The sequence below is a fragment of the Trichoderma asperellum genome, chromosome 7 (genome assembly GCF_020647865.1).
Source record: "Trichoderma asperellum chromosome 7, complete sequence".
NCBI lineage: Eukaryota > Fungi > Ascomycota > Sordariomycetes > Hypocreales > Hypocreaceae > Trichoderma > Trichoderma asperellum.
In genome coordinates this window covers 889,506-901,291 of record NC_089421.1, presented here as the reverse complement: position 1 = coordinate 901,291, position 11,786 = coordinate 889,506, and the positions used below count along the sequence as shown (strand labels likewise).

The following is an 11,786-nucleotide window of genomic DNA, read 5'->3' as shown; positions in this document are numbered from 1 at the left end:
TTTTTCTCTTCTTTTTTTCTCATCTTACAATCATCTTCGCCATCATATTTTTGAAAGAGATCACATATTAATGGCTTTTTCACAAACTTGCGCGAAGTAGATCACATCGCCTTTTATAATCCCATTGCTGCTCTATCCCCATGAGCGCAGCGGGTTCGCTTATGTGCGAACATGCTTTTTAATCACATAGAATGTTTATCCTCTCAAAAACGAGTGCTAGGGCCGAAGAAGTCTACTTGCATTTTAATGAACCACTGCGCCGTGATTAACCTGCCACGTATAAAACAATATAAACATAGCGAAAACACCAAATCCACACGATTACATTAAGCCTTGGCCTTCTTGGCCTTGGTTGACCTGGGCGTCTTGGGCTTGGCCGCCGCCTTCTTTACCGGAGTGGCCTTTGTCTTCGCCGGGGTTGAAGGCTTCTCTTCAGCTTCCACCTTCTCGGACTCCTCCGCTGGCTTCTCCTCGGGTGTTGTTTCAGGAGCAGCCTCAATCGCCTTGGCCTCCTCTCCATTCTCAATTGCCGCGGGTGCGGGTGCCGGAACGTCTTTCAGTGCGGGGGCCTCATAAGAATATCCCAGTGCCTGTAGTTTGGCAGCCTTCTTTGCACGGTTGTTTCGCTCTCTGGAGACCTTGGCTTCCCAGGCTGATTCAGTCTGAGGCTTTGTCAACTGCAGGCCGGCCATCTTGTTCCATGGCACCTTCTTAAATCTCCTGTTCGCTCCCTTGAACAGGTCGTCGTGGATCTGGTCCTTGGAGAGAACCTTGCACTTCAGAATGTGTCCAAAAAGAAGATAGTTATCCATAGTCTTGGAGACAATCTCGGCCGTGCTAGCCTCGGCAAACTCGACAAAGGCAAAGTGCTTGCTGGCACCCGTCTTCTTGTTGCGCGATAGGCGGAGTCGTGAGATGGGACCGAATTGGGACAAGTATTGCTTCATTTCGAACTCGTAGAAACCGTGGGGTATGCGTCCAATATAGACAACGCCGGGTTCCTCCTTTGAAGCCTTTATCGATTTCTGGACATCTTTCGAGACCTTGGGGATCTTGCCGACATCTTGTCCGGGCTGGAACTCTTCTTGAGCCACCGCGTTCTCCTCTTCTGGGTCAATGTTGACGGCAAGGACCTGGAGATTCTCTTCGCCCTCTTGGCCTTCGGAGTCTGAATCTTCGTCCATCTCAATCACATCTTCCTTCTTGTCCTCCTTCTTGTCCTCCTTCTTCTCTTCCTTCTTCTCTTCCTTCTTCTCTTCCTTCTTGTCCTCCTTCTTCTCTTCCTTCTTTTCTTCCTTAGCCTTGGGCTTTGGGGACTTGGTCGACTTGGCCTCAACTTCGGGCTTTTTGCTGGACTTTTGCTTCTTCAGCGCTACAGGTGAAGCTACTTCGGCGGCTGCTGCTGGAATTGTTAACATCAGGTAACTCGTAGAAGCTCAAGCCAAATCAGCAGTCGTACCCTTTCTTTTTCCCTTGGGAGTTGCCTTCTCCAAAGGCTTTGCGGCCTCGTTCTTCGGGGATGCAACTATTTGAAATTAGCAGATTGCAAGGAGAAATTATCACGATCCTTACCCTTTCGGTTGCGAAGTTCTCGAGGCATTTTGTTTGGAATTGCCTAATGATATTTTGATACAATGGGTCTGAGGCGTCGCAAATTGCCATTCAAAAAAAATACTGGAAAATTTAAGATTCTGCCGTTTTTACAGAGCGGTGAGGCTGCTGAATGCGCGCGATTGGTGGGTCTAGACTTCACTAGCAGCGACCATGCCCATTGAGCTCTATCGATAAGTGAGCCAATTGCTTCGTAGGGTAGGTACCTGCAGGCACGTCTCTCGATTAAAACAAAAATGCGAATTGCCTATTGACCTCATTAATCTGCTCTATTGAAAATATTTGTGGCTGGTTTTTACAATTAGTTATTCTTTAATTTTAATTATTACGTTCTTCAACTACTGTTCAAGTCAGAAATTGAAAATCACGCTACTTTTACAAGTGCGGTCTGGCCCTTCGCCACGGCTTCTGTGTCTGGAACTTATTCCTTCCAACAACCTCTCCATCACGAAGGCCATCATTTCCTATCGCGATGAACATCGATGAATCAGATCCTCAACATGAAGAAGTATGGGACGACTCACTCCTGATTGACTCCTGGAACCAGGCTCTGCAGGAATACAAGGTAAAGCAGCCCCCTCACCCATGCAGAATGAAGAGAGAGATCGCCGGCTTAACGAGTGCTAGAAATACCACAGCATACACACAAAAGGCGGCAGCATCCGAGATTTAGAACAAGCCGAGGCTGGTTCGTCCAAGTCGGTTTTGCCACTTGAAATCTAGCAGAGCCATAGCCGGTGTCTTTACTAATACCGGGTATAGAGTAGATGAACCTCTCAAAGCAGACGAGTCGGTCAATGAGCCGTCACAAAACCACCACGAGGACCCGCCTAGCAACGATACTGCAGCAGCAGATAATGTGCGTGTCGAGATAGACTGCCGTTTCCAAGGGCTTCTGGGACTTGTAGCTTATTAACATCTTGCAGACTGAACAGAACAACAAGCAGCCTGGTCACAATTTGAACCCCATACCCTCTGCCTTCCCGTCTCAGGCAATACTTGGGACAGGTGAGTAATATGTGCAAGGCGCTACCCTTGCAATTTCACCCAATGTCCCTTGAAGATGACGCACTGACACCGGGGAAACTTCCGAGATACGATTACCAGTTCGCGATGATAATCTGAAGAAGCTTCTCATGTCCTGGTACTACGCGGGCTACTACACTGGGCTATTTGAGGGACAGCAGCAGGGACAGCAGCAGGGACAGCAGCAGGGACAGCAGCAGCAACAGCCTGGACCTCAGTGAGCGAGCTGGACCCATCAGCGACGACTAAATTGATCGCGGGGAGAAGAAGGCTGCGCCACAGTTGAAGTGCAAAATGCTGTGGAAGCCCTGCGACCACTCACGTTTTATTCCCCTGCTAGTCCCATTGGCCGAAGCGACTCCAGGCCCCACGCCTCAGCGAAGCAGCGTGTAGGTGCAATTCTAATTTATTGCAATGCATGGGTGTTTTGGCCCAGCACTGCCGAATTCAGACACGCTGCGAGCTGGCAGTTATCTACTGGAAGATTTGTTTCATATGCTACGAAATACTAGTGGCTGCACTTGTAAGGCATCCGGATCACCGCCACTAGAATGACACATTTGTTTGATATCATCTGGAAATATCATCTGGAACTGTCTTTTGCTTTTATAGCGGATCACGGGATTTTGTCCATTTACAAGTACGGCAGCTCAATCCTGCACCCTCTCCTTCTTTAACTCTCCTTTTGTTCCTCTTCTGTTCTGTTCTCTTTTTTTATTCACCTTCATTTGTGACCGAGCTTTTCGTTTAATTACACTTCCTGCTGTTTTTGCGGAACCCTGTGACTACCCCTGCGACGCACTGCCGCTACCGGGCTCACTACTCCAGGTTCCAGACTCAGCACGTTTTTTCTCGCTGTCAGTTTGGTAGCGAGCAGGTCTTAAATTGAAGGAGAAGATCGCTTGGTCGCGTTTCGATAGATCCGGTGAGGCAACCTTAGCTGGGAGCTGCAAAAGCGACAAGTGATTGATGAGAAATGCGCTACGACCCAGTCCCCGGCCCATCTTGATGCCGTGTTTCATCCTCCACAATAGCTGTTTGAGGCCCCTATGTGACTAGCCGGGCCGCCAGTGCTTGACGATTTTTCTGGCTCCAGCCCCTGATAGCTGCTAGTCTATGCCATTTTGAGCGGTAATCTGGAGCCTGGGGCCTCCGGTATTGACCTAGCCGCCCAAGCTTGTGTCTGCTTCTACCCCGACATTTACGTGTTCGCCAAGGGACGTTTCCTGGTCTGCAGCAAGGCGCTATCGGCATGAAATTAATACTGCACGCGACATTGCGAAGAATTACTAAGCTAATGCCATATACTGGACGATAATGAATGCCAAGTTATGCTTGGGTCTGTCTCCAGGTAGCCTAGAATGCGGCGCCTTCCACGATGCATGTCGACTAATTTGCTTCCCGAGTATGAGCTACAGGGGCTGAACGTGGCGAGCCGATGCCCAATTGCAGCTGATGCAAAGATAAGAAAATGCTTCAACAGAGTTACGTTTATGCCTCTTAGGAAACATGCGGCTTTCTTGTATGCATGGCCCTAGCCGCTGGACCAGGGTTGGTGGCTGGGCCACGCCAAAACATCGCCAAACGCTACTCGAGACAATCCTGTTACAGGTTTCTCCTTGAACCCCTGCAAACCACCAAATCCGCAAAGAAGGACGGAGCACTACTGATTCGGATGCATTAAGCCCCGGAATAACGCTCTCTAGCTTAGCAACGGGGGGCTTAAGGACCTGGCTCAATTAGGAAGACATGATTGGCGTTATTCTGAGGCCGCATGGCCTTTGGATAGATAAAATGTCTAGCCTTCCCCGAGTCGAGGAAACATCTTCTCGTTTCTTCATCGCTAGTCTCCAATTGTTTCGGCAGTTGTCCTTTTCCCTCTTTTTTCTGTTTCTTTTTTCCATTCGCTTCACGAGCAGGCACTCGCTATACCAGCCTTTAAAGACAATAACAACTTGGTTGATTCAAGTTAACAGCCCCTATTTACGAGTATAAAGTCAGATTTTCAATAATTTACCAATACCGTCAAGATGAAGTTTGGTTCCTGGTTAGCTTTGGCCACAGCGCCTCTGGCTATCGCCACCAAGGTCCAGAATGCCTACCCGGACAACGCTGCCCGAGGAAAGGAAATCGATTTGGATGAGAAAGCCATCGCTATTGCCAATGGCATGGCTGGCCACGGCCTCACCGCCGACGCAAACACCGAGATTGTCATCATCTGGGTCAACCCTGGTAGCGGTGCCGCTACCACAACGATTAACCAGAAGGTTACCGTGACCCAGACAGTGACCGTCGGAGGGCAGACATCGACTGCCGTCGCTCCCGGCGCCACACACACCGTCACTGTTGGAGGAGCTGCTGGTCTTGCCTACTCTCCTCCTCAGCTCGACAACATCCCCATTGGCGATACCGTCGTTTTTGAGTTCCAGTCCAAGAACCACACGGTTACCCAGTCTGCCTTCAACACTCCTTGCAAGAAGCTTGAAGGTGGTATGGACTCTGGTTTCCAGCCCAACCCCAACAACACCGTCTCTCCTCCTCCCCAGGTTGCTATGCAGGTTATGGTCTCTACTCCTCTCTGTAAGTCTCTTGCGATATATGTGATGGCTGGAATGGTATAAAACTAACCCCCTCTAGGGTTCTACTGCCGACAGGCTGGCCACTGCGGTAAGGGAATGGTTTTCTCCATTAACCCTACCGCTGCCAAGACCCAGGCTATGTTCCAGCAAATGGCCATTGCTCAGAACGGCACTGGCTCTGCTACTCCCATCACTGGTGGAAGTGGCGCTCCTGCTCCTCCTCCCGCCCAATCGTCCGCTGCTGCCGCTCCTCCTGCTGCCGCTCCTCCTCCTGCTAGCTCCGGCACTGTCACCACTGGCCAGGGCAGCGTTGGTGCTGATGGAAGCTGCTCATGCACCTGCCAGTGCGCTCCTGGTAGCTTTCCCGTGAATGCTGCCCAGGGTGTTGGCGCTCATGGTGGCTGGGGTGGTAAGTCTGATCCAAATATTCCTTCATAGCAACCCAAATACTAATTAGACGTCTGCAGGCTCTCTCCCCATGAACATGGCCGCTATCTCATAAGCGGTTTGATACGATAGTAAATGAGGGGGACGTTGGCTTGGAGGTGTTCAATAAAAAAGGATTATTTTAGATCTGACTCGTTTCTTCTTACATGTACTCATAGAGGCTGCCCTCGGGGCCTGACTCTTTTTTCTTCACTTGAAGGTTTTGATATCATATGACTGGTTCGTATACATTTTATTTGCAAACTTAATGAATTATTTTTCGACTCCGCCTTATGTTCCCTGTGAAAGTGGACGGTTCTCTTTGTAGTTATAGTTTCATGCTAAGAATAAGAACGCGTTGTGATGTTTAACAGCATCTTTTAATTACCTATTCAATCTATTCGTTCAAAGTATGATCCTTCAAATGATATATCTTGCCTACATGTGTTATCACAAAGACGGATATTTTGAAGAGAAAATTGAGGACCGGGTCTCACTGCTACGATAGGGGAGATTCTTGAAGGAATATCCAGACACTCTCGGCAATGAACAATTGGCGATTTCTTGAGACCACTGTGGTAATTCCTATTATGCATACATAGCTATATGTACTCTGCGCCATTTAGTGGATAAATCGACCAAGATGGCATTATATGAGGCTACTTGAATACTTTTAGGCCATGCTTCTTTCATTTACTCGCGTGACAAATATGTTGTCGTCATAACATTATCATTATTACCCCCCCCTCTCTACCTATTCAAAATTCTCAATATGCATATAAACACCGGATATTCCATTTCCCTTGTCAACAGCCAAATCATCGCTTACTTTTACCACTGCCGCTCTCACTGCGACAGATAACCCCAGCGGGCCACAAACCGCAACAGCCGTCTCGCCTTGCGCCTGGCACACTCGCCTTTCTAGTAGATTCCTAAATGTAGGCCGTCCAACCTGTATCTCAGCATATGGAAGATCTGCGTCTGAAATCCTACGGCTCTGTGGCCTGGAGACTTGCGCCATACTTTCTTCTGCGTCTTTCTCTTTATCAAGACTGGTTTGCTGATCACTGTCACAGTCTTGTTTTTGTTCTTGGACTTGGCAGCATCCACAACCCTCTCCACACTGACACCCGCCAGCAGATTCATCACCCGCGATATCATCGTCACATGTGATGTGAATATTGCATACAGTTTCAATACCTGCTTCGCGAAGCATGTCAAATGCTGAGCGCAACTCCTCGGAAACCCAGGATATCCAGCTACGACGTTTGATCACCCAGGTGAAGTGAAGAGTCCGAAGAGGAAGAGGTTTTCCCGCTTGAGTTCGCCTTGCGATGTCTAGAAGAATCGACAGGGTGAAAGTCACCCCCGTCGATCCGGCAATAAGGACCAACGTATCAAAGCAGGCGAAATCTGCATGCGGGCTTGGATATGGTCCGTCTATAAAAGTCAAATACTCAGACTGATCGTTCCCAGCTTCGGCAGCCTTGAGAAGACGTCGAGTGAAACCACCACATGCGCGCAAGATAAATACCAGATCACCGCCATGTGATGATGGCGTTGATAATATTGTCGCAGGATGTCCGAGGACGACGTTGAACCGCGGCATAAATAAGCGTACATATGATCCACCTCCCCATGATTTGATCTGTCGACTGGAGAGCCGAATCTTGGTAGCGTCTCCTTCGAGCACTGTCAAGGTCGCTTTGCTTGGTCGAATGTTGGTTACGACAGCCCGTACGAAGCGGATCAGCTGTCCAACTAGATATAGTGCAATGCTTATGTAGATATAGTTTGTGGAATAGGGAGATGAAGTCCCATAAAGGTGATAGACAATGGCAATTATAAAGCCAAAGTACGTGAGCAAATGCTGCACTACGAATATTTTGTACGAGAAAAATCGTAGTGGTGCTAGCGATGTTAGGTTCATCCATAACAAGATGGCATACGCTGCCATGCCAGTAGGGGGGCAGGCGTCTGTTTGCCATTCCATTGCCATTAAACCGTAGATATTCCAGGCGTGGCTCTGCAGACCAAAGTGCAGCGTTGCCAGCAGCAGCAAGCCACGAGAGACCCATCGGTGATAGATGTTGAGCCTCTCGACGGACGAGTTAACAAGGAAGCCAATTAGATTCGTCTTGCTCGACGTCAATACCAGTAGCGGTACCTGCGCTGCTCCAAGCCATCCAGCGCGGATACCCAGAGCCTGGTAGTGCTGAGCGCCAGGGACGTTGTTGTTGATGAACACCAGCGCTAGGATAAAGGCGAAATACGCAACAATGATGTAGGCATGGCCCAGAGGAGGCACTTTGAACCATCTTGATGCTCCGACAGGCGTGATCTGGATATAGCCCGGCTCTCGAAGGAGAGCGGTTGCGGTAGCGAGGCTTTGGGTGACGAAGTTTGTAGACATCGCCGGCCGTGAACGGTTTCTCGCGCTTGCTCGGAGTCTGAGCCACACTGTCTGTCAATATGAAGCACTTTTGTTCAAGCATACAATGCGTTTGCAAAAACCCACCTCATCCATAGCACAGATCTCTGTGCGATGTTGCAGAGACTCGCAAGGGATATGACCACGACAACGCCATACCAGAAGTATCTCGCGTATTGGTTCCCCACCACGCCCAAAGTCGAATCGTCGAGGATCTCCTGCAAAAAGTTGAATGCTTGTGTCTCGTTGGAAAAGTCAACTGCGGTTGCATTGAGAGGTGACGAAGATGAGGGGCTGTCACCGCCCATATCCATGTCCATGTCCATGGCGATGGCGATGGCGGCCGATTGTTGAACGGCGGCCCGGTAAGTTGTACGATGCCTTATTGCACACAGGTATGAAAACTGTGGAGTGAAAGTATGAAAAGTCCTTTCTTAAATCATCTTTTCCCTTGGAGTCCAATTGACTGACAAAGTTCGACGTCGTGGAAGGCTGCTTATCTGCTGGCGCACTAGACATAATCGTCCGACACTTCCTTATGGGCTTCTTACCGCCCGCATTCGTGCCCCTTCTTTATATAGAATAGATGATTCATAAACGGTTAGCGAATAGATGCTAATTACTGGCCTAGTGCCCATCTACTTGCTCAAAACTTCTCGCTCGGCAGCCAAATGCCGAAGGTGGGCAAGCAGACAAGCCACCAAAACAAAAGGCTTTTTTCCCGACTACTATGTAAGATGGCTATAATTAGCTTCATCGCGGCTCAGTATATGGTAGAATGCGTTTGATCTTCAAACGAATCATGATCCGCCATTTTTGACCATTTCCCAATGATTATGCTTGTGATCATGTTGCCATACTAATCATTTTGTTGAAGGAGGCCGAAGAACACAATATATGTTCTGAAATTCGATAGCGCCTATTGGTGGTTCTGCCAGTGGATACTATTCTGTCACACATCAGGCTAAAATTTTGGCGTAATTTAGCTGAGAACTGATTCCACAGCGTCTAGGTTGTTTTTTGGTGTTAAACAAGCTGCTTCAATCTTGAGCCAATAGGGCTAGTCTGAAGCTGTCTTCAGGATAAACGGATTGGGAGCCATTGAGGAGACTTGTAACTAGTACTGTTACTGTTGAGTTGAAAATAAAACGCGTTATTGCTATAATGGTATATTAGACATGGAGACCTTTGATACAATCGTGCGTAGTGGAAGATTCGGACCTCATCAAAGATTCTCCATTAAGTTAAATGTATTATATCTAGAGTCTGGCACTCTAAATTTGGAGTCGTACGTCGCAACTTCTCGATTTCTAGATAGACTTATATCAATAATCGCTTATTACCACTTTTACATTCACAGTTAAGTATAATGCTCTTTAACCGATGGGGGAGCAAAGAAGAGAGACTGTAAATGAAAGATACACGAAAATAAGAATAAGAATATTAAAATTATAAGAGAGTCATGTTGAATCATGTATAAACATATGATGTAAAAGCAGTAGAAGTTATAGAATAAGATTTTATTCGGATCTATATTTAGTGTTCCATAGCTCTGAAATTCACCATCAGCTATAAATATCTCTTTTGAGCAATCTTCACGCTAGTCTATTCTATACGGGCCTGTACTTTAACATTGGTTTGTATCCATCTTTTCCCATTTTTGTTCGACCATCTCCTTATCTCTATCTCCAGGAAGCGCAACTACACTACTTCGTGTGAGCCTTCGATACTTTTCTTCATCAATCTTACCTAACGCGCTCTCCGCTACTTTTCCATCTCTAAATCCGTAAAACTCCTGGAAACACATGAAAATGGGTCTCAAACGGTCCGGATTAATTCGATTGGGATGCCCTGGCATCCGAAGTTGATCCAAAATGTGGGTTCGGAGAACCTTGAGCTCAATAGCCACAACTGCGCCCTTGAGATCGGGAAAATCATCCATTAACGTATGGCTTTTGGCTAGTTCGCATTCCATCTGAACTGGGCACTCTAGAATACGTGCTGGGCGAACAAGATCGGAAGTTTGAGGCGTTAGCTCGGCTACCCTCCATTTGTCCTTAACATAGCGATAGTTTCTCTCGAGCTTCGAAGCTGATACGTTTTTCGAGCCAGTTGTAGTGGCTAATAGATTGATATGGCGAGCCATGCTGTCATCAGGGAGATTCACCACGCATTGGCCTGTTCTAAGGATATTTTGTGGCGTTTTACTCCCAGCGCCGAATCCGAGAATGCAGCGGTGACCAAGCCAAAACACCGATGAAATAGCACAAATATTGTCCGGTCCATCTTCGTTTTGGGAGGTAATAAGCACAACTGGTGTTCCAAAATAAAGAATTCCGGGAGAGATGATTGAGTGCGTCGCCATTGTTACAGCAGATGTTGGTAGAAAGCTGAATTTTGTTGTTAGCCAGAAGCTAGTGGACGACAAGAAGGCAAAAGGGGAGGGTTTATATCTTGACTCAATGTCATTAAAAGGAAAATACCATTTCCGCGGATAAAAGGCCGAAAATAGTCAGTTAATAGCGAGCACAAGAATACTGTTGATGCTGATGGTAATCTAGCTCTCTTATCTTAGTTCGAATTGGCCATATCTAAAGCAACGTCTCCATCGGTACGTGTAGCCCAGTTTTTAACCGCCGACCCCGGCTGGACAATCTGCTGATAAAGACTTTGTTCCTGAGACGGCTACCTGAGGCAGCTATCGTAATTAACATTGCTTTTGATGTGGGTGGCAATTCGGTCGCAATTGATTTCAAAATATATCTAAAGCAAGAATTTAAAGCAAAGCTGCAAAGCAAATTTGCAAATTACCAACTAAAAAGGAACTTGTTCAGCTGTACTTTCCTGTATGAAGTAAAATGTTAATGCTAAAACATATTAAAAAAAAACACTTGATTGACTAGTCGCACTTGACGGCACTTTCATCCAGAGTTCCGAGCGAGAGAATGACATAGCTACACACTGTTCCCTCGACTTTTCAATAAGGAATTTCCCATGAACCGCTTCGTGTCGAGTACCGGTTTACGTTTCTGCTGCCTGATCTACACAGACACAGTCGAGTCTAATATGTCACTCGGGAGAGATGCAATCCATTTCGGTTCGTAACTTATTACGACGACCTTGAGTATAGTCCGGTTTGCTGTTTCGCTCATGGATCTTAGCATTTGATCTAAAGCCCTTATGAGATTGAAGCCCAGGCTGTCCTCAAGGATTGTCTGCACCGTGGCGCTAAGGCGTCTAAAATTCGTTTACTATTTGCAGGCTATTTGTCCTTAGAGACTTTGATCGTGATTTCAGATAGCTCCATGGTTTCGACAAGTGCATCAAATTTCCTATGCATATGGCGCTGCTAGTTGAATTCTCTCGGTAGGGTATAACATGGTGATTAGATCAATCTTGGGTAATTGTGCTGCAATTTGAGATACGGACTTTGCCAGCAATTTAGCCGTGTGCTCGTGGTGGAGGGTGCTCTTTGTTGTGTCAGCGACGTAGATGTGGCGGCATGAACGCTTGCAATGAACAAAAGCTTCGTGATTCTCAGGGCCAGAGCTATGCATTCTAGATGATGTTGCGTAAAAATATCAGGATATTCGTGTAATATACAATCATACGCGATCTTCTCTGAAGCCATTTCTTGGTCTTTGCGTGCTTCCCCGGCTGTTCATACCTCGCCATAGACTTGACAACAGCTCGTTGAACGTTGAAGACGTTCA

The 11,786-nt window shown here is 47.3% G+C and overlaps 5 protein-coding genes across 5 annotated transcripts; 2 read left to right on the top strand and 3 right to left on the bottom strand.

The window, feature by feature from the left end:
* Positions 1 to 38: 38 nt before the first annotated feature.
* On the bottom strand, positions 39 to 1,643 carry TrAFT101_011065 (uncharacterized protein). The gene is made up of 3 exons (XM_024901012.2): positions 1,573 to 1,643; positions 1,460 to 1,525; positions 39 to 1,399 (listed from the first exon to the last, which is right to left on the bottom strand). The coding sequence occupies exons 1-3, from the start codon at positions 1,598 to 1,600 to the stop codon at positions 327 to 329; spliced, it is 1,167 nt and encodes a 388-aa protein (XP_024757013.2). The 5' UTR covers positions 1,601 to 1,643; the 3' UTR covers positions 39 to 326.
* Positions 1,644 to 2,083: 440 nt separating this feature from the next.
* Positions 2,084 to 2,858, top strand: TrAFT101_011064 (uncharacterized protein; the record flags this gene model as incomplete). The annotated part of the gene is made up of 5 exons (XM_024903810.2): positions 2,084 to 2,176; positions 2,239 to 2,309; positions 2,374 to 2,470; positions 2,538 to 2,619; positions 2,719 to 2,858. 5 exons carry the CDS (start codon positions 2,084 to 2,086, stop codon positions 2,856 to 2,858), a joined length of 483 nt encoding a protein of 160 aa, XP_024757012.2.
* A 1,809-nt stretch (positions 2,859 to 4,667) lies between these two features.
* TrAFT101_011063 (uncharacterized protein) lies at positions 4,668 to 5,718 on the top strand (the record flags this gene model as incomplete). Its single annotated transcript, XM_024910762.2, has 3 exons — positions 4,668 to 5,217; positions 5,275 to 5,625; positions 5,684 to 5,718. 3 exons carry the CDS (start codon positions 4,668 to 4,670, stop codon positions 5,716 to 5,718), a joined length of 936 nt encoding a protein of 311 aa, XP_024757011.1.
* A 581-nt stretch (positions 5,719 to 6,299) lies between these two features.
* On the bottom strand, positions 6,300 to 8,564 carry TrAFT101_011062 (uncharacterized protein). The gene is made up of 2 exons (XM_024902098.2): positions 8,161 to 8,564; positions 6,300 to 8,092 (listed from the first exon to the last, which is right to left on the bottom strand). The coding sequence occupies exons 1-2, from the start codon at positions 8,397 to 8,399 to the stop codon at positions 6,397 to 6,399; spliced, it is 1,935 nt and encodes a 644-aa protein (XP_024757010.2). The 5' UTR covers positions 8,400 to 8,564; the 3' UTR covers positions 6,300 to 6,396.
* Positions 8,565 to 9,700: 1,136 nt separating this feature from the next.
* On the bottom strand, positions 9,701 to 10,438 carry TrAFT101_011061 (uncharacterized protein; the record flags this gene model as incomplete). Its single annotated transcript, XM_024901038.2, has 1 exon — positions 9,701 to 10,438. The coding sequence occupies one exon, from the start codon at positions 10,436 to 10,438 to the stop codon at positions 9,701 to 9,703; it is 738 nt and encodes a 245-aa protein (XP_024757009.2).
* Between the last annotated feature and the right edge of the window lie 1,348 nt (positions 10,439 to 11,786).

Excerpts from the sequence above, each read along its gene's own strand:
- TrAFT101_011065 (XM_024901012.2), bottom strand. The coding sequence starts at position 1,600 with ATGCCTCGAGAACTTCGCAACCGAAAGG. Across the intron at positions 1,526-1,572 it reads AGAACTTCGCAACCGAAAGG|TTGCATCCCCGAAGAACGAG; the intron begins GTAAGGATCGTG and ends AATTTCAAATAG. Across the intron at positions 1,400-1,459 it reads TCCCAAGGGAAAAAGAAAGG|CAGCCGCCGAAGTAGCTTCA; the intron begins GTACGACTGCTG and ends CAATTCCAGCAG.
- TrAFT101_011062 (XM_024902098.2), bottom strand. The coding sequence starts at position 8,399 with ATGGACATGGACATGGATATGGGCGGTGACAGCCCCTCATCTTCGTCA. Across the intron at positions 8,093-8,160 it reads AGATCTGTGCTATGGATGAG|ACTCCGAGCAAGCGCGAGAA; the intron begins GTGGGTTTTTGC and ends AGTGTGGCTCAG.